General features: G+C 41.6%; 1 protein-coding gene across 1 annotated transcript in view; it reads left to right on the top strand.

The window, feature by feature from the left end:
* Window positions 1-20,475, top strand: part of UNC5C (unc-5 netrin receptor C) — a 426,201-nt gene that overhangs the window by 319,642 nt on the left and 86,084 nt on the right. The window contains exons 5-7 of the mRNA XM_019488075.2: window positions 12,240-12,420; window positions 14,922-15,089; window positions 17,416-17,580. Coding sequence (XP_019343620.1) covers window positions 12,240-12,420; window positions 14,922-15,089; window positions 17,416-17,580 — 514 coding nt within the window. The remainder of the gene's footprint in view (window positions 1-12,239; window positions 12,421-14,921; window positions 15,090-17,415; window positions 17,581-20,475) is intronic.

Below are 20,475 nucleotides of genomic sequence, written 5' to 3'. Positions count from 1 at the left end.
GCAGTTATCCCTTAATTGGAACTTCATGTGTATGCATTTCCATGCAGGTATATTGTCACCCAGGCAATGTTTTAAATTCCCTGCAGGAAAAGAAGCTTTTAAAGAGGAGATCAGAGGAGTTGATGGTCATGAATACTAATAAACTGAGAAGTGGCATTGTCATTTGTGGTGCCTTGTGATATGTGCTAGAATTACCTGCTGGTGAGGTATCAAGGGATAGGTGGGTGGCTGGAAAAGATCATATAGTTTTGAGCATGAATGGAGGTACATCTTCTTTCTTTCACTATCACATTCCAACACAGATGATTTTTCAGTTCCCTGGCTTTCCCAATGTCTAGAGATTGGGCGCTTTAGTAGGGCTTTGTTGGCGCTTTTATCTAATAGCTGACTGAATCAGCTATTAACTAGAAGCACCAAAAAGCCCCACTGAAGCACCTAATCTATACAGACACTGCAGAGCTGAGTTGAACTAATGCACTGCTGCTTCTGGTAGCGCGCATTTTTTGTTTTTTTTCCCACATCTGTCAACGCCCTTATAGTACGTTTCTGGATCTTGCACTTTGTGCTCCAGCCAGGGTGGGGAATTATGGTACTTCATATTCTAACACAAAAATTCCCAAACTATAGTCCATGGAGTAGTCATTAGCAGCTGGTGGTGAGCTTGCTGGTTATATTGTACTGTGTCCTCCTTTTTTTGCAGTGGGTGCTAGACCTGCCTAGGTGTTTTATACTGAAAAAGAACTTTTTTAAATGGTGGTATACAAGGAAGAGAATTCAACATAGCAGCCATCACTAGGTGGCTGCAACATAGCTCAGGTAAGGAATAAATACTTACCCTCAGGGATTAGATGTAGATGTCATCCTTCCTGTGAAATTAGAAAAAACATCTCATGTGTAGCTCTCAAGGATAAACTCTTCTGGAGTGACAAACTCTTCTGGAGCATGGACAGGAGCATGTTCATACAGCATCTACAGCATGGACAGATTTCACTGCCTTTACAATCTGTGTAAAGCAGTTCTGAAGAGACCAATTCTTAGAGTTTGATTGTAGCTCAGTCTCCATCCTCATTTGAAGACTTACCTTTCTACTGAAAATGCCAAAACACGTGCCTAACGGATTATAGTTATGGACACCATTCTCCACTAGGAAATGGACAGAAGTAACTGATATATTTCATATTGGCTACCTGGTTGCCGCCAGACAGTTATCATTTTTGGTCAGTGCTGTCATGATCCAACAATCTAATGGTATCCCATTACCTGAGCCTTCTAGTCCATCGTCAGTCATGAGGTTTTAGTAAAGGTTCACCTCCAAGTGGTATAAAAAAAACAAAGGTGTAACATCCTCAGACACAGCTAGCATTTATATGGCTTTCACAGCACACTGCATAGATTTTAGCACTCAAGCAGTGAGCTGGACATATGTGCAATTAAGAAAGTGTTTCCACAGCATGAAAACAAATTCCCCTTATTGGCAGCAGAAACAAAAATAACAAAAACTGAGCAAAATGTCACTGTGGTTTGTGTTGCATTTAGAATGTGGGTTTTTAAACCTAGTGCCCCAAGAATTGATGCAACACCCAGTTGATCAATAGCAGAAAGGCTTTAATAACAGTACCACAAGCAAGCTATAAAACTAAGCGAGAGAAAAAGACTCCTTCCCAATAAAATGAGCTACTCCACAATGTCCTAGTACATATTTAGCTGCAGTAGTGTTTTCTCACCAGTGCAGGTGGAGGAAGCTGGTTCAGCCTTGCAGCCTTCACCAAGCAGGATCCCTTACTGGTTAAGCTGAGTGCAATGTTGCAGTGATCTTTCTCTCTTTCTCCTGGAGTGTACACCTTGCTGGCAAATTTGCTCAGTTCTTATACTGTTTAATTGTATAGCTTCAAAGTATTTTTCCTTGATAGTTGGCTGATTAGAGCCCAAACAAAACAGGGAGAAGAAGGGTGACTATCATATTACAATTGTTAAATTGCCTGGCTCTTGTTTTTGGATTTATCCAGGTGTGAAGTGATTTTCATAGCTTAGCAATTAATTGTGATGGGCTTTGAGTGGTCAAACAGGATACCTAGAGGCATTGGTTACTGGACCTATTTTTGGGTATTTGTTTACCAATGGGGCAAATTTGCAATAGCTTGTAATGATGATGGTCTATTTACAAAACACCAGACATACATTGAATGATTTGAGACATTAGTAATACCTTAGACATTGAATGATTGTTTTGAGAAATGTGAGCAAGGTGCACTTGTCACCTACAGGGCATCTTTCCTGTACCTTTACAGGTTTTTCTTGAGATGCATGTTTAGTCTTTTGTCTTCTTTAGTTGCTAGTTCAATTGAAATGCATATGTAGTTTACTTGCCTTCACTGGCTCAGCCTTTTTTTTTTTGGCTTTCTTAGATATACACGTGATGAGAGTGTCAGGTCTCTGTTAACAATTTTCTTGATTTGCCACAATCTAGCACAGAGAGTAAAACCAATTGGGGTTGCTCTATTTTGTATCACCTCAGCTGCCACCCTGCATTTTTGTGCAAGATGCTCTGCATTTCAACTTGGTCATAAAGATTTTATGTGTAGGCCTGGCCGAGCTGTTACTGTTTTCACCGTCATCAGTTTGCACTTGCTGTTTCATTCCCACTGTGTGTTTAGTAGTCCCTCACAGCTATAGTTTCAACCTTGCTGGAGGCTAGCTTTTTTTTTTTTTAAGAAAAGGCATAGAAATTCATTTCCAGCCACAAGCATGCAAAGGACAGAGCACCCCACTTCTTGAAGACTTGCAAGAAAGACTGAATTTGAAACAAAATCCAAACAAATCAAATAACATTATTCTACAAAGAGGCATGCCACTCTCAAGACAGCTGCCAGCTGCAAGAGCTGCTGGCTCAGCCTCCACTCAGAAGGTACCAGAGGTTTTCTTACTCTTATTTGGGCATCTAGTATGACACTTCTCTCCATTCCAATTATTGTAGTAATTTGTAGTTATTGTAGCACTTTCTCAGAACATAAGACCTGTTCAATAGGTGTGTGCCAAGCTGTGATGAAAATAAGCACTGGAAAACATACAAGCTTATCAGGGCAGGTAATTAGGAGAACAGTGTAACTTTAATCAATGAGTGATGTCATGGAATGTGAGCCCTATGCTAGCAAAGAAATTAGACAGTTATGGCTAATCCTGATAGTGCTAAGAAGCCAAAATGCAAGTGTTGCGAAATCCTCAGGTGCTTTCTCAGTTGTGTCTCAGGGAAATCTCTGCCCAGTACATATATTTAGGACAAAAAAGACTATCCCCTGACCAGCTGTCCCTAGAGAAGGCATCACAAGGAGCAATTCTACACTGGCAGAAGAAGAGGATCTTGATGTCCTGGATGCCCCATGTCCCAACTTCTACCAGTTTCTAAACAAGTCAAAACATGCTTGCAAAAGGATTTCTGCATCTCAATAATTCTAGTAGCTTGACATGGCTCAGTTTGCATCAGTAATTGGTTCCTATAATAGCTTTTCCCATTTATATAATCACTTGTTTGATTAATGTACTCTCTATTCATTCAGTTTGCACTAAAATCTTGTCCTGCCTTGTATGCTTTCATTTCTGTGCGTTACATTATTCTAGTTCACTGCTGAAAACATCTTATGGTGACATGGACCCGATTAGGACTTGTAGAAATAGCCATTGTGATGATTTTGGGTTTTTCTTTCTTGCTGATGGTCTCACATTTCATGTTGGGTGGCATGTGGCAGGTTCCCTCTGTTAATTAGAACAAATGTGCCAATTATGTTAATGTATCTCCTGATACCAATCAGTGAATAATTAGAAACAACACATCTGTCTCTCACCAGGGAGTGGAATGAGAAAGAAGAAGCTGCAAGGTGCATTGCTCTAAATTACTTCAACATCAGATTGTGCGTTTCTTCAGCCAATCGCTGTGATAGCACAGTCTCATGACAGGCTTGCAAATGCTTTAGCAATGCAATACACATGGAGACTGTGCAATTGGCAGAATTCATGTGGCTCAGTACTTTGCAAATTTGACCAAAATCAGGCCAACTTCTTTATATTCTCTTCATCATAGCTATCTTTTCAGCATTAGCTATTATTAACATTTTATACAATGGTGGCACATACCAGCCTCAAACTGTGCATGGTCTTATTTTGTTAGGCATCATATAAACATATAGTAAATAATGCCAGAAAACTTAGGAGCTCAAACAGCCTCATGAATTTCATATTTACATTGCTCTGTGTGGCTGATATGTAAGAATAACTAGCTATATATCATTTTAAATTTTTCATCACTGTCATTTCCATGAGGGAAAATCTGTTTATGATGGTTATGTCCCAAATCAAAAAATTTCTAGTCTGCTGAACATGGATGCCAGCATGTGTGTGTTTGTAATTTGTGATATTAGAGGCATATCCTTATTTACTGAAATAAAAATAGCCAGATTTCTGTTTAATACTTTTTGTGACACCCAGTAAATATATTTTATTAGTATAGCTACAAACAAATGTCCACATTGGAAATATGGTTCACAAGAATAAACCTGGAGAAACAAAATTGCTTTCTATACGTAGTAGGTTAACTATCTAATGCTGGGGAAAGATGGACCTATTGGAATAGCATGATTAAAACAAAATATTTCAGTAAATTTATAACAATAATATGCACACTTGCTGTCACCCATATATTACACTGTCTCAAATCTACTCTGTTCTCTTATCTTGCATATTTGACACAAGCTCAATTGCTGCTTACATGAGAAAATAACTTATGCTTTCATCAATTCTGTTTACCTCTGATAAAAAAGAAAAAATAGTGGCCTAATTTTCAGAGGTGCTGAGTACTAAAGTCAGTGGCAGCTGCAGCTGCTCAGCAACTCTGGAAAAAATTAGGCCATTAGTAACTAAAAATGTGTGCTAACAAAACCTCATTTAAGTTTATAATATGTTTTTAATTAGTTAACGTTTGTACAAGAATTTGAAGAAAGCACAAGAAGGGCTAATTATCACTGGAACTGTGTGCAGTCTCCCTTTTATATTACTTATTCTCACTGTTTGCTGAAGTGTGTAAGACAAAAATATCCATCTTCTAGCCAAACATCTTCAGCTCATTTTCTCCCACACTGATGTAATTGTGACATCACAAAGGATGGATTATAGCAAGCTTGTCTAATTGGCAGCCCATGGGCTGCATGCAACACAAAAAAGGCTAAAATTTGGTGTGGCTGATGGAGCTGCTGCATTGGTGCAGCTCTGGAACCCAGGGGTGAATCTAAGCATTGCTTATTCTTGCACCCTCTTACCTATTGCCAAGTTCAGGGTCTTTGGTTGCCACTGGTGACTGAAATTGTCAGCGGGGGGAAGGAGAATGAGTGATGGTGGCTTCTCCCCCAGATTCCAAAACTGAACCAATGTTCTGGCTCAGGCAGCTGCACTGACCCCTGCCACCCCACTACTGGAGGTGGGTCTTCTGGCCAGTGAGAAGCCCTGTGGTCTGGACCTGAAGTTAATAGTAGTTTCGTTCTCACGTTTTCCAAATGCAGCCCACAAAAAGAAGCACAGTAGGTTTAAAATGGGATTACTTTCTTTAGCATCAGTAGCATTTTCTAGAATTTCAGCTATGCAATCTACTATTGTACCACTGGGAAAACAAATATTAAAAAGCAGAAAGAATGCTGTCTGCATGAGCCCCAGAGGTTAAACTGAGGTCTAAAATGAAGAGGATGAAGAAACAAGTTTCTGGCTTGTTTCTTAGTCTGGATGCATGCAGCCTTGACCTCTGGGTAATGCAGGAAATACACATTGCCATTGACTGAATGGGAAACTGTCCATCTTGATTATACCTGATTTCTATTAGGACTCATTTTGGCTGAGCACTACTCAAAAAAGAAAGGAGGGGAAAATAATTTTAGGCTTCTTGCCAGGGAAACACAGATTATTGACTAAAAGCTTATGTCTTCCCTGGCAAATAAACATAAATCCTGCTGTGATAGAAGTGCAGTTTCCAAAGTTTTATGTCTCTTTTTTTCTCTACTCTTTTCCATGTGTCCAGCACTTTTGGCATCACCCAAGTTTTAAATCATCAATAGCTATAAAAACATAAATACCTACTTATATGTGCATGTTCACACACTGTGCTGTGAAAGATGGGCATTATAAATCAAGTCCTCAACAGGATGGTGACTTGGTACTAGTGGATGTTTCCTTGGAAACAGATGGACAAAAGATGGCCAAACTTTCATACCACTAAGTTTGCCAAGGATCGCTAGCCTAATGTAGTTAACATCTGTGGCCTATGATGGTATTGCAGCTGGGGAGCTGAAACTCTTCAGTGCTTACTGTATTTATTTAAATCTAAGATGACTTGGAGTTTAATATAACCCCTCAATAATAAAATTTTATACATGGAAAATTATAAATCTGTTATAATCCTCCATGTATAGAACCTAATTATTGGAAGGTTGACTTAAACTTGTCATCAAATATAGGGGAGGCAGGTAGCCTGACCCTCGCACCTTGCTCCCCTGCCCCTCGATCCTTTCATGCCTGAGCCCCTGCCACCTGTCCCCCATCCCCCCTGCCACTTGCTCCCCCTGAGCCCTGCTGCCTGATCCCCCATTCCTACTGCTTCCCCATCATCCACCTGAGCAACATGTGCTGCCGTTCCATCCATCCCCAAATGTGCTGCTGTGGCATCCCGGGATCTGCACTGTTGCCTGATCCCCCACCTGTGCTGCTGCTGCTGCTGCATCCCCTGACCCTGCACTGTTACCCAACCCCTACCCAACCCCCAACTTCCATTGACACCTGATCTTCTGCCCAATCACTCAGCCATGTTGTTGCTGATCCCTCACCCAATCCTTCACCTGATCACTGACCGATTCTTCTGCTCACCCACCTCATCCTCCACCATTCAATCCGTGACACGTGCTGCCACCCATCCCCAGTCCGATTTTCCACAGAATCCTCCACCAAATCCCAGACCCCAGCCCTGATCCCGGCCCACACTCATAGTATTGCTCCTGATTCCATGGATTTAAGCGACAGCCTGAGCTCTGGCCCTAGATGAACTCGCGGCCAGGGCAGAGCCAGAGTGCTGATAGTCAAATCTATGACAAAATTGTTTTCCCCCTGTTGACTAAGGCAAAAAACTTATCTTGGATTCAAGTAAATATGGTAATATTAGACTGTTGCAATCATCCTGCTTGTGCTATATACTATACTGGAACTGGAATAACAAATGATGTTGGAGTCAAGAGCTGTTTCAAGCACAAGAAAATGTATTTACTACACCTTGTGATTCATTTAACCTCCCTGTTCCTAATAAAATAACAATTATATGTTTAAAGGAGCTTATGACCAGCACTGGGAAGGCAAGGAGGGGGGAGGGGGGCATAGATTTGATAAGTATATTTTTCAATATTTTTAAAGATTTTTTTTTCATTTTGTTTGAATGTTTCCCTTACACTTTTCTTTGGTTAAAAGAAAAGTTTGTTTAGTTTTAGTTGGGAAGGGAGGAGAGAAATTGCTCCTTCTCATATTATCACGCTTTTTTTCCTTTTGGAAAAAGGGGGGGAGGGCAGAAATTATAGTGTCAGAAGCCTTTGATACACATTTATTCGTAGCACTACAAAGTTCCTGGCATCCTTGGAGCTAGGAGAGATAGTGAAGCACTCTGGGATGCCAGAGGTCCCCTACAGCACTACATGTACCTGTGCACATTATATATAAAACTACAAAATGTATCACTGCAAAGAAGTTACTGTTTGCAGCATTACAAATAATTTGAATGTGTGGACATGCACTTTTGGGGCACTGTAAAGGTGTTTATAGTGCTACAAAAGTAATATGTCCAAGACCAAAGAATTTTTTATTCATACAGGGTATATCTACATATGCAAATGCTGTGGGGTGGGTTTACTCTAGAATAACTTAAACCCACCCTGGGCACGTGTCTACATGTGCAGGGATGTGGCATTTGATTTCCTACTCCTGGCAGCAGTCTTCTCCTGCCCCCTCCTGCGGTCCCAGCCCCCTGACCCTTACTGGCAACTCTTTCCAAGCCTCCCACCAAAATGGGACAGTCCTCAGCCACCTCCAGGCTGTATGAGCAGACTTCCTCATGCAGCCCAGGGCTGATTGGGAACTGTCCTGGTCAGGGGCAGGCCCCAACCAGCTCTAGGCTGGGCAGGAAACTCTTCCCATGCAGGGAGCTCCCAGGCCCCGCTATGCAATTGTGGAGTGGGGGCTGGGAACAGGCTGGGAACTTGTTCTCTGTCCCCACTTTGCAATTGCAGAGCAGGGGCTGGGAGCTCCATGCTGCTGGAGCAGGAGAATACTGCCTCCCCCCCCCCCCCCCCGAGGCTCCAATAGTGGAGCCCACCCCAGCAGCAGGCAGCTATGGGTGGGGCAGGGAGCAATCTTCAGCCCCATGCTGCCTGCCTGCCTGACTGGGAACAAATTTGCTCCCAGTCGGCCATCTACATGTGCTGTACTGTGCAGTAATTAGTTCCAAGTAAATTTGCTACTTGTATTTTAGAGGTGTGTGTAATGGGCCCTATTCAATTTGGATTCGGCCCAAATGAGGGACAGTGATGTGATCTGTTGATTCAGATCGCTGTCCCTGATTCAATTCAGCTGAATCCAAATCTGACGATTCGATGCTGATTTGGCGAATCAGCGGTTCAGACACAGGCATAGCTTTGAAAGTTTTTCCTACATACTTTGAGGTAGCAGCATGGCTTGTGATCGCTGCAATGCTGGGGTGGATGGAGTGTCCCACAGGAGCATGGGGGGCTCTCCAGCATGCTCAGCAGCAAACCCGGAAGTGGACTGGCAGTACTTCCAGTACACTTCTGGGTCTGCCAGGGAGTGCACAGGGCCCCCTGCCCCCCACACCCCTTGGCCCAGTGATTGGCTGCAGGGGAACCCTGGGTGACCTCCAGACCCAGTTGCCAAGCCGGGGGGACATGGGGGAGCCCTCCCAGCATGCTCCCCAGTGAACCTGGAAGTGCTTCTGGTCCACTTCCAGGTCTGCTGCTGAGTGCACTGGAGAGCCCGCTGTGCTTCTGTGGGACACTGCATCTGCCCCAGCACCACAGCATTCAGAGTCCCTGCTACCTGGAGGTATGTAGAAATAACATTTAAAGCTGTATCTACGTCTGAATCACCAAATCTGTCTGAATCTCTCTGAGTCGATTCGGAGGGTTCCAATTCAATTCAGAGAGATTAAAGGGTCCTCTGATTTGATTTGGATTAAGAGATGCGGCCACTGAATTGGGCCAAATCTCCACTGAATTTGAATCAGGGACCAAAGCTTCGCACAGCCTTATTGTATTTACAGGTTGCAAATTTACTCATGATTAGAGCAAATTACTGTGCAGTAAACATCTGCGTGTGTACAAGTGACACTTACTGCACAGTAATTTGCTCTAATTTCAAGTAAAACATCTCATGTAGATGTGCCCACAGTGAAGCAAGTTTTTAACAACATTTTCATTTTTCATTTTTAAAATGTTTGAACAGGAATTTGTCAGTTGGTCCAGTTCAGATAATTCTACTAGAAAACATGAATAAGACATTGAAAAACCTTTCCAAAACTGAAGGTAGGATTGTGGATCCGAAGATCAGCATAGTTTTGAGAAAGTAGTAGTTTGAAGAAGGCCTTGACAAAACCAATATGCATCTGTTTTAAGAATATGCATTGTTGGAAAAGGAGATTTAAAAGTAAAAGCAGGAGAGAAAATGCAGAGCAGTTTGAAGGGCTATATTTAAACAGAAGGAGGATTATTGGTTGAAATGTGGATGAACATGTGAAACAGCAGCAGTTAGAATTTGGGAATATTTTTAAAAGAAAGAAATTGTTGAATGATGAATACATAAGGTGAAATAATCATTTTTGAATAATGAAATGTGTGATCCTCTACATACAAAGCAAAGACATTTGGTGCATGATACATTGTACATGTACAGCCTCAGATGCACTTCTTACTTTTTCTTTTCAACTTAAATAAAAATTACGACAGAAAAACCTGCAGGATTTAAAATGAGTTGTGATCTGATTCCACTTGTTTTAGCCATTTATAGAAATACAAATATATCTTGAATCACACATTTTTTCTTAGAAATCTGCTGATAGAAGAGAGTGCTCTCTCACACACACACTCTCATTCATTTATTTTATGGGCTAAAATATGATTATTCATAGTTAAGAACCCTGAGGTGCCTGGAGGTACAACAACATATTTGCCCAAAGAATTATAGCAGCTCTCTAAGTTTCACCCCTCCCTGTGCATTTCACTCTGCTACACATGGTGTGGAATATCCTTAGGAAGCATATTTCCTGCCCCTCCTGTAGTATACTCAGGCAACACTGAAAAATTACAGTATGTGTTAGACTTCATGTATGTTTTCCAACCAAGCAAAATGTCTGGTTTTTTTCTTGATTATACTATATGGCCTGTTTAAGTACTTCCAGTACTCAAGCTAGCTTGTTTAAAGTTGACTCAGGTCCTCAATACTATACAAGAGAGTAGCTAGCCATGTTAGTCTGAAATCAGGTAGAAGACAAGGCAGAATGGCACCTTAGAGACTAATTGGTTCAGTGAGGTATAAGCTTTCATATGCAAAAGTCTGCTGCATCGGATGCTACAAACAGTGCTGCAATCTTCTACATAGAGCCTTAGACTGAGAATGACAAATAATGAACAGCAAACACTCTTGCTTGCATATGCTGTTCATGTCCGTATATCATCCAGATATTTGTGTGGGGAATGAAGATTCCCTTAAAATTAACAAAGACAAAAGCCCCGTTTGTGCTAATGCCTACACACTGTGAGCAGAAGTGAATACGAAGGTGTTCCATCTGAACAACCAATCAGGATTCAGACTGACACACAAATCGGTTTATTTGCAATATTTGACCATGTTGTGAATTGAACACTCTAGCTTTCAGACAGGAAAACATCCAGTCACCTACATCACTGCTCACAGCGGTTGGTATGACTCTCTTAAGCCAGCAGGGTTGGGTTTTTTTGTTGGTTTCTAGTCTCATTAATGGTTGGGCAGTTGTTCAAATACCGTTAGAAAAGCAGGGTTTGTCAGAACAAATCAGGCCTGTCTTGGCAGTTAGCACCTTCTAGTTTCAGTGGGTTGATTTTTGTTTTTACTTTTCTTCCGTTCATTAAATCCTGGGCACAAGCTGTAATGACCCAGTGACGTGAAGGTGCTGTTTGATCCATCAACAGCCCCAGCCCCTTCCTCTAGAGCACGCTCAGTTCAAATGAAAACAAGCCACTGAATGTTCAGCCAAGTAATGCTAGGTGGCTCCCAGCAGTCAGCTGTGGGATAATGGGGGATTTCTGTGAGGGGGCAATAAAAGGAACATTGTCTAGATTTAAAAAAATCCCCATAGCCCAGGGAACCATGCATTAGTAAACAGAAATTCAGAGAAACGTTTATATAACGTTTATATTTTCTACACTATTCTCCAATTCTCAGATAACTGCCCTTATTTTTTTGCAGTCAAGATGGATAAATACATATTACTATCTACTATTACTACTACTAAACACTCTTATAATTGACTTCATATCTGGGGTCTCTTTGATAATCTTTAGCATCGCCTATTAGACTAGCACTCAGAAAACCCAAGCAAAATCAGACTCCCATTGTGCTGGGCACTCTCCATATGGAAGTTACTTTCTCTACCTCAAACAGCTTACAGTCTAAACTCTAAACAGACAGGGCATACCAAAGAGTGTGAAAAGACACATGTCATAGTTCCTGATAACATAAGGGATTTCCTTCCCCCCCCACCCCACCTCACTCACATTCCCTTTCCTAGATATCCTTTTAAGGAATACGTAACATTTACCTTTTTTATGTACTGTGTATCAGATCCTGAAAGTCTACATGAGCTACTTGGTTATATGCAATAGGAGGCAGCCTTTCAAAATTACTGATATTTCGAAGGCAGGAAAATCTGATTATCATGTGAGATGAGGGTGGGGTGTGAACAGTGTTCGCTAGAATTGTTACCTCAGCATTTCATTGCAATGTGGTGCAAGCAGCATAGGCAGCACATGCAAATGGAACCTTCCTGGTGTACCTTGAGTTATAAAAGTTTCTGGCATGAATAAAATAGTGAGATATTGAACATATGCAAAGCTGAAAGCCTCTGTGGATTGGCATGGGAATGACTCATGACCTTTGTTGTGGCTGTTCAAAACTTTTAGGTGGAGTGGCTGAAAAATGAAGAGGTGATTGATCCTGTTGAAGACCGGAATTTTTACATTACCATTGATCACAACCTAATCATCAAGCAGGCACGTCTTTCTGACACGGCCAATTATACCTGTGTAGCCAAAAATATTGTTGCCAAGAGGAAAAGCACTACTGCTACTGTCATTGTCTATGGTAAGTGAGGTGCAGTCCTGCAGCATATAGATTAAAGTATAGCCAGCACATCAAAGGTAATTTCTGGAGTTCTCTGGTGCAGCCTGCTGCTGCCATCATATTTGATGTAGAGGAACCACCTGTAGAGACCAGGAGCCTCTGCTTTAATCAGTGAACACACTGGCTGTCAGCTGGACACAGTTTGAATGGCCCTGAAGGCCTTATTCCACTCATTGACATATACCCAGTACATATCAGCTACAGCCAGAATTCAACATTAAAGATACTCAGAACTTCCAAGTAGACAATCTCAATTATTTTTTCAGTAAAAGACAATGACAGCACTTGACCATAAAAAGCATATTACTTCACTGGAGAGCTGAAGAGTCTCAGCTCTTCCCTCACAATAGAGAACTAGTTCAAATGGATGCTCAAATGTTCCTATATTTATATAGATGACCTATTTACAACATACAAATTAGTTGGATATTTTGTACATCATCAGAACCTCACAGACCAATTTCATCTAGGTTCATATCACATTCTGAACAAAACATTCTAAAAGCTCAATAAAACTCAAAGACATCGTATGTGGTCCAGAACCTGCATATGATATGGGCATCAGTAGGGTCCCCAAGCTATTGTGTCATTTTGGTCTGTTTCAATGCCCGGCAACAAGGAGTGTTATAATTGCAGTGCCAGCTGAATATAAGAGGCATTCTGAGAATATAGTTCACAGATCTGCAATCTAGGTTACAGAAAAACATTCTGGGAAAATAAGACAACAGCTAGCACATTATTCTACATTTGCATATTCTGTACCGCCATAAAATAGACCTCATCAGGAAGACCTCCATGAAGACCTTTATCTGTCTCCCATGTAATTATTTTCCTTGTGATACCTAAAGCAGGGGATATCCAGAAGGAAAGGACTTACTCTGGTGTCTGCCAGCTACTTGTCCTGGTGTTCCTTACAATTAGTTTAATTACAGGGTAGAAAAGTGGGGGAAACATCTCTATCATTATCCTAAACATTAATTTCATAGGGTAGCAGTTATGTTTAATTGTAAGTAGTTGCCTCCCTGAAGTTACAATGAGGGCTTTTAGTTCACTTTGTATAGCAGACTATCGGAATGGAGTTGAATAGCCATGTTTATGATGCTGAGGAAGGCCATGGCATGCTTACTGCGTGTTCTGACTGTTGGGAATACAGCAATGCACAGATACAGGTAGATTTCAACATCTCTTCTCTATCCTGCCCAAGTCATAGGGAGTAGGCCATGCAGTTTAAGATTACAGGCAACAGACCTGTGTTGAGAAGCAGCCATTGGCTTGGAGTTGTCTTGTGACAGAAGTAACATTGAAAAATGTGGGATTAGGAAATTTGTGGAGCTAAAATGGTTTTCAGGACCCAGACCTTGAGAATATGGTATGTACCAGCACTGGCCTTTTTCCATACTGTTCTCCAAGTATGTCACATATTGAAGTGCTTGCCAGAGAAGGTAAGCAATAGGTTAGCCATGTCCACACAAGCATAGACATTTGGTTCCCCGGGGACAACTAGCAATAGGATACCTTGTGCCACCGCTAGTTATCCCTGGGAAACACTTGTGCCACGCGCCCTCTGGCATGCAACAGGTTACCATGGGTGGTGTAGGGGAGGCTGGGGCCAGCCTTACCTGGGATCCTGAGGGCCTCCCAGAGCTGCAGCAGTGGCGATCTTGCCTCTTGGAGCCTGGCTGGCAGCTGGAGTGTAGCTGCATTCGGCCAGACTCTGGTTTTGAGTGGCACGCGTTATCCCAGAGTGGGCCTCGCTGCTTTTTTTTTTGTGCAGGTTTTTTTTTACCCTGGATATCCAGGGTCAAAGAAACCACCCACACTGCTCCTTTGCAGAATGGAAAATGGCTGAATGTGCAGTATGTGGTGCCACAGATGAATCTGCGGCATCACATACCTTACAGCCATGCTCACCTGAATGCAGCCCTTTAGTTCATTCTGAGCTCCATGGCAAACTGAGTATGAATTATAGAGATGCCTGGGCTTCCAGAGATGCAGATTGTCTTCAGGGAGAGGTCATTGCTGTAGCTTTCTGGGAACCTTTGCTGCAAAGACTGGAAAGAAATACAAGAGAAATAAATTAAAGGAAAGCATTTCAAGGTGGGTAGAAGATGCTTACATCTGAAAACAAACTATAGTATGGTCTCCATACACAGTGTATTATCTTATCTATAAATAATGCATTCTCAGTATATATGTATGTTACCTTACAGAGCTTTAGATGCACTATTCATCCTTACAGTGACTGCCATTGTAGGTAGATAGGTAACTGCTTATTGCTTAACTATATTTGGTTTCAGAAAGAAGTTGTCCATCTTGCATGCAGTATGTATCATGTAACAAAATGGAGCCACATCTCATTCAATATGAAGGAGTATTTATAGCACTTTGACAAAGATCGTTGGTGTTTTTTGAGAGACAGATTTATCTTTATTTAATGCTCTTTGTTATTTGTCACTTTTCAGTCAATGGTGGTTGGTCTATATGGACTGAGTGGTCAGTATGTAACAGTCGCTGTGGGAGAGGTTATCAAAAGCGCACAAGGACCTGCACCAATCCTGCCCCACTCAATGGTGGTGCCTTCTGTGAGGGCCAAAGTGTCCAGAAAATAGCTTGCACCACTCTCTGTCCAGGTACAGTATAAAAGACTCAGAGCCCTCGATGCAATTATTTCATTTTTTCCAACTTCAAACATTTTAAGAAGTGACTATTAGTCACACACACTTGTTTACTGAATCTAGTATTTCAGTAAATAAATAGTACATTGTGTTATATAAGTAGATAAAGTAGTGCACACACATTAGATCAAACAGCAATGGATTAAATCCCACTGCTGCACAAAGCATGCACCATTATCTTAGTCCCGGTAATTCAGGGGATTTGCGTTACATTGAAAGCTTCAAATTTTAGGAGCTAAAGCTCTTGATCTGTTGAAAGCTGTGGAAATAAACTAGAAATTAATCACAGAAAATTATTTTGGCCAAAACATATTTGTAACCTTCTCTTTGTATATAATCTTCTTGGTTCACATTGTAAAGATAAGAAGGGCATTTGAAACACCTGAATTGTGTGTGTGAACTTGGTGGATGCCTCTGCCTGTCAACACATACAAGGACATTCATACCTGAAGTGTTTATGCCTTAACATAAATGAGTCAAATGCCAGAAACATTTTTAAAAATTATCATTAATACAGCACTATTCAAAAGTTGTCTAAACAACACACTGATTAAAAGAGTGAGTAGCTTTTACATGGCCAAATTCTGGCAGCTTTACATGTGTTTTAGTAGTGCTTTCTCTAGTGTTTTTTTATGTCAGTAGTCCCATCAAAATCTGTGCACTACTGATATATTGTTGGAATAAGATATTATTGGGTATGTGAAGGGGGCATGAAAACCTAAATCTTGGTGCTGGATGAAACTCAGAGAGCTGAAAGTTCATTTCCAAACATTATTCCAAAATCTAGATATTAGCTGAGCTTATAAATTCTGACTATTGAAATCAACTCTTTTGAAAATCATGGGAATTTAAAGCACTAAGCATTTGGGTCTTCAGCTCATATGAAAATCAAGGAAGTAACAGTACTGATTTGACTGGGGACAGTGAGACCAACATTAAGCCCTTGTGAAAATCCCTGTTTAGACCATTTATTTAAATACTTAATTGTGGATTTGGGAGCCTAACTTTAGACTCACATTTTAAAAATCATGACCATGACTTTCATTTTCACAGTATTCCTTTAAATATGTAAATATCAAGCTCATAAATATAGATGGTAGCAATGGTAATAAATTACATGTGCAGAATACATATTCTTGGGAGGTTAGCTAAGTGTACCCAGTTATTCCAGTAACTCCTATTTCATTGGCTTGAGTTATTTCTTAGAATGTCTAAAATAACATTCTATTGCAGACCCATTTCGTCTTTATGGCTGCTTGCAGACGTTAAAAAAAATGTGCTTTACCGGAAGCAGCAGCACATTAGTTCGATCCAGCCCTGCAGTGTCTATAGATTGGACACTTCAGTGGTGCTTTTTGCTGCTTTTAGCTAAAGCTGATTCAATTAGCCATTAGATAAAAGCACCAAGAAAGCCCTACTGAAGCACCCGATCTGTACAGACACTGCAGAGCTGGGTCGAACTAACATGCAGCCTCTTCTGGGCCTGCACTGGGCTTAGTGTGGGAATGCGCTGAGTTTAAAGTAAAGCACCATTTCTTTTTTATTTCCTTTTTAATGTCTGCAGGCAACCTATGTTATAAAGGGACAAACAAGGATACCTTTCTGGTTTCTTTTTTTTTTCTTCTTATATCATTTTTCCATGGATAAATTTCTTATTGCTTCAGTTCTAGAAAGAAAGAAAGGAGAAGAGGGGAAAGAGTGGATAGAAAGCAATAGAGAGAGTCTTTATCTATACTCTAGGGCAGGAGAAATACTGACTGCCTCCTTTTCATGGGTCATGTCTATATATGGCTCAATGTCTTAGACTCTTTTAATTGGGATAGAAGGACTTAAAGGTCTAAGTCAGCTCCTGGAATTCAACACAGGTAAGTAGTGACTGAGAGATGTAAGTATCTAGTGGACATTTTGGATGGATGTCAAAATCACAGAAACCACCACTGTAGTTCACACAAATTATTACCATGTTGGCAATCTCAACACATGGACTTAGTAGTAAATGCATTTGGAAACTAAACTGCTCCATCCCTCTGACAGCTTTAAGATAGGCTTGAGGCAAATTTTCAGAGCAGTTTGTGGAAGCTTGCTTTCCCACAGTCTGTTTGTCTTTTCATGCTGTCAGATAGGCAGCTGTCTTTTCATGATAAACACAGGATTTCAGTTCATGTTGCTCTTTTAAAAACAACTTCTTTCTCTGTGTGTGTGTGTGTATATATATATATATATATACTTGCAGCTCTCTCTCTCTCTGACCTTCCTAAGTTATGACGTTTTCTTATTACAGTGGATGGCAGATGGACATCATGGAGTAAGTGGTCTACCTGTGGGACAGAGTGTACACATTGGCGCAGGAGAGAATGCACAGCACCAGCACCGAAGAATGGTGGAAAGGACTGTGAGGGTCTTGTCCTGCAATCCAAGAACTGCACAGATGGCCTCTGTATGCAGAGTAAGTGGAAGTACATTAATGCTGTAGTATTGACTTTGGAGTTAGAAAAATATATAGCCTTTGAAAAACAAATGAAAGCATCAGTAATCTTCTATTATAAAAACCTCCTGTAAGCAGAAGCTGGAGTACATCTGAAGAGAGTATTCAGCACTATAATAGCACTGGGGAAAAAATACTTTGAAATCATATGGCACAAACTGCTAGAAACAAACCACATGCAGTGCTACACAATTGTGCTGTGCAGGCATTGTCTGGATTGGAGGTGGTGTAGATATGACCCCACGGGAAAAGTGATGGAAGGTGGGGAATGGTCCCATAGGAAAATGATGGGTAAAATAAGGATTTTTGTGGGTGATTCCTTTTATTGGATCAACCCCTATAGCCAGGAGGGACATAGGCAAGTTTTTGGGTATAACCGCACACTTGATAGACGCTTATTCTAATCCTCTGAGTGCCTGTTATTTTTTCAAGGGTTCTATGAAGGCATTCTGCCCACCCCTTGGTTTGAAAGTGATATGCTGAAGCCAAAAAGTGCTTGATCCTTACTTTTTCAACAAGTTCCAGTGCAGAGATGTGTAGTTGCCTTCTATAATTCCTATAGTCTGTAAGGATTTTACTGGAAAAACCCATCCTGATGAAAATCAATAAAAGGTCATTAGTCAATGTGTCTGCTTCTAGAGAGGACAGAGCCACAGCCTTTAGGCAGCAACTAGCATAATTTACTACAACAAATACATATTTCATTCCTGACTGGATTATATTATTAAAAGTCCATGATATATCTAGGAACATTTTGAAAAGGTTCTTCTTTCATAATCTCAGGTTTGGTTTATCTCAGGGCCTTAGTACCCTGTGGAGGAATCTCAGGGCTTCTGGTACAGTTTTAATGGTCTCAGATTAAAAATAATGGAACAGCTTGGACTTTGTGTGCTATACCCTAAGAAAAGGCATTGTGTATCAAAACCTATAGCTTCTGAGGCATCACTAATTGTCTCCATGTATTCCCAAATTTCAGTTTTCCCCAAGAGAGTTCATTCTCTGTAAATGACTTCCTGAATTCCTCATTCAGGAGCATTTAGAGAGTTGGTGTTGCCAACAGCTGTCAGCTTTTCCAACGAGGGGGGAAGTGGGGTCAAACTGTTGCTCCTTTTGTAACTCAGCATTTGGGGTAGGAAGTGTCACATCTTCTTTTTAACTTTCCATGCCTACCTCAGTTTCCTTCCCCCAACTGAAATTTCATCTGCAATCATACACAACTACCTCAGCCTTTCCCCTTCTGGATGGAGGTCTCCATTAGGGCTGTGTGAAGCTTCAGTAACTGATTTAGTTCGGAGGAGATTCAGCCCAATTTGGCGGCCGAATCTCCGAATCCAAATCGAATCAGGAGACCCATTAATCTCTCCGAATCAAATCGAAAGCCTCCGATTCAATTCAGAGAGATTCAATGATTTGATAACATAGACACAGCTTTATATGTTTCTTCTACTTATCTCGAGTTACCAGGTGGCTCATGAATGCTAAGATGGTGGGGCGGATGGAGCATCCCATGGGAGTGTGGGGGGTCCCCAGCGTGCTTGGTGGCAGACCCAGAAATGCACCAGAAGCACTTCCGGTCCACTTTCAAGTCCGCTGTGGAGTGTGCGGGGGACACCTCCCCTCCCCCCGACTCAGTGACTGGTGCCTCCTGGGTTTGGGGGGGCACCCAGGGTCCCACTGCGACCATCCACTTCAGGGTCCACTGCCAAGCATGTGGGCCCCTCCCCCCGCCGCGCTCCTGTGGGATGCTCCATTTACCCCACCATCTCAGTATTCATGAGCCATGCTTTATACCTCGAGGTATGTAGAGGTATAAAGCATGGCCGAAACATATAAAGCTGTGTCTGTGGCCGAATCACTGATTCTCCTAATCAGAATCGAATCTTCAGATTCAGATTTTGCCAAATCAAATTGGGACAGTGATCTGAATCAGTGAACTGAATCACTGTGCCCTGAATCAGGCTGAATCCAAATCCAAATTGAATACGGCCCACTTCACAAACCCCTAGTCTCCATCATCCTGGTTGTGTAATCTTCCAAGTGCATTCTCACAAACTAGTAGCAGATGCTGAGTGTCAGCTTTTTTGGTTGTGTCCCTGTTCTAGGGCTCTCTAGCTCTAACTCTACATAGGAACCAAGGCTATACAGGCATAACTAGATCACCAATCCATATTGTTGCTAACATTTGCCAGGCATCTGTGCAACATTTTTAGGTTTCTCCTCTGCACCCCATCTCTGGACTGTCCAAACTACAGCTTGATGCCTATATGAGTTTCCTTCCAGGAGCCTGTGCAATGACATAGAAGTCATTTCTTAAAAATGAAGCTTGAGTTATTTAACCAAAGGTGCCTGGCACACAGAGAAATATGTATATATGCTGTCTTACCTATCCTTGGCATTCCCCTCCTGCCCCTTATTAAGCATGGCTTAGCCTTCATGGCCTATTTTCTTCAGCATCTGTGGCAGCCTGCTTGCTACAGAAACTGGTTGCCAGTGAGTCTGGGATCCTTGGATCCTTTTAGCACTCACTGACATTCCCTGGGAAGCTTCTCTTCACCCATTTAAACCACTTCCCTTTTCTAGCCTTGGTTTAGCATCCTAAGTTCACTGGGGGAAGGAGACCAAAGCCCTGAGGTAGGTGGGGAAGTGGGTGAAGGAAACCCAAGCAGGAGGGGGCAACAAAGGAGGCCTTCTCATTCTTCCTCAGAAAGTAGGGCAGTCAGCTAGTTTCCTCAGCTGTCCATACACAAATGCATGGAGCCTGGGAAACAAGCAGGAAGAATTAGAAGTCCCTGCAGAGTTCCAGAACTATGCCATGATTGGAATAACAAAGACTCAGTGGGATAGCTCTCATGACTG

The sequence above is a fragment of the Alligator mississippiensis genome, chromosome 2, assembly GCF_030867095.1.
Source record: "Alligator mississippiensis isolate rAllMis1 chromosome 2, rAllMis1, whole genome shotgun sequence".
NCBI lineage: Eukaryota > Metazoa > Chordata > Crocodylia > Alligatoridae > Alligator > Alligator mississippiensis.
This window is presented reverse-complemented; position numbering and strand designations above follow the sequence as displayed.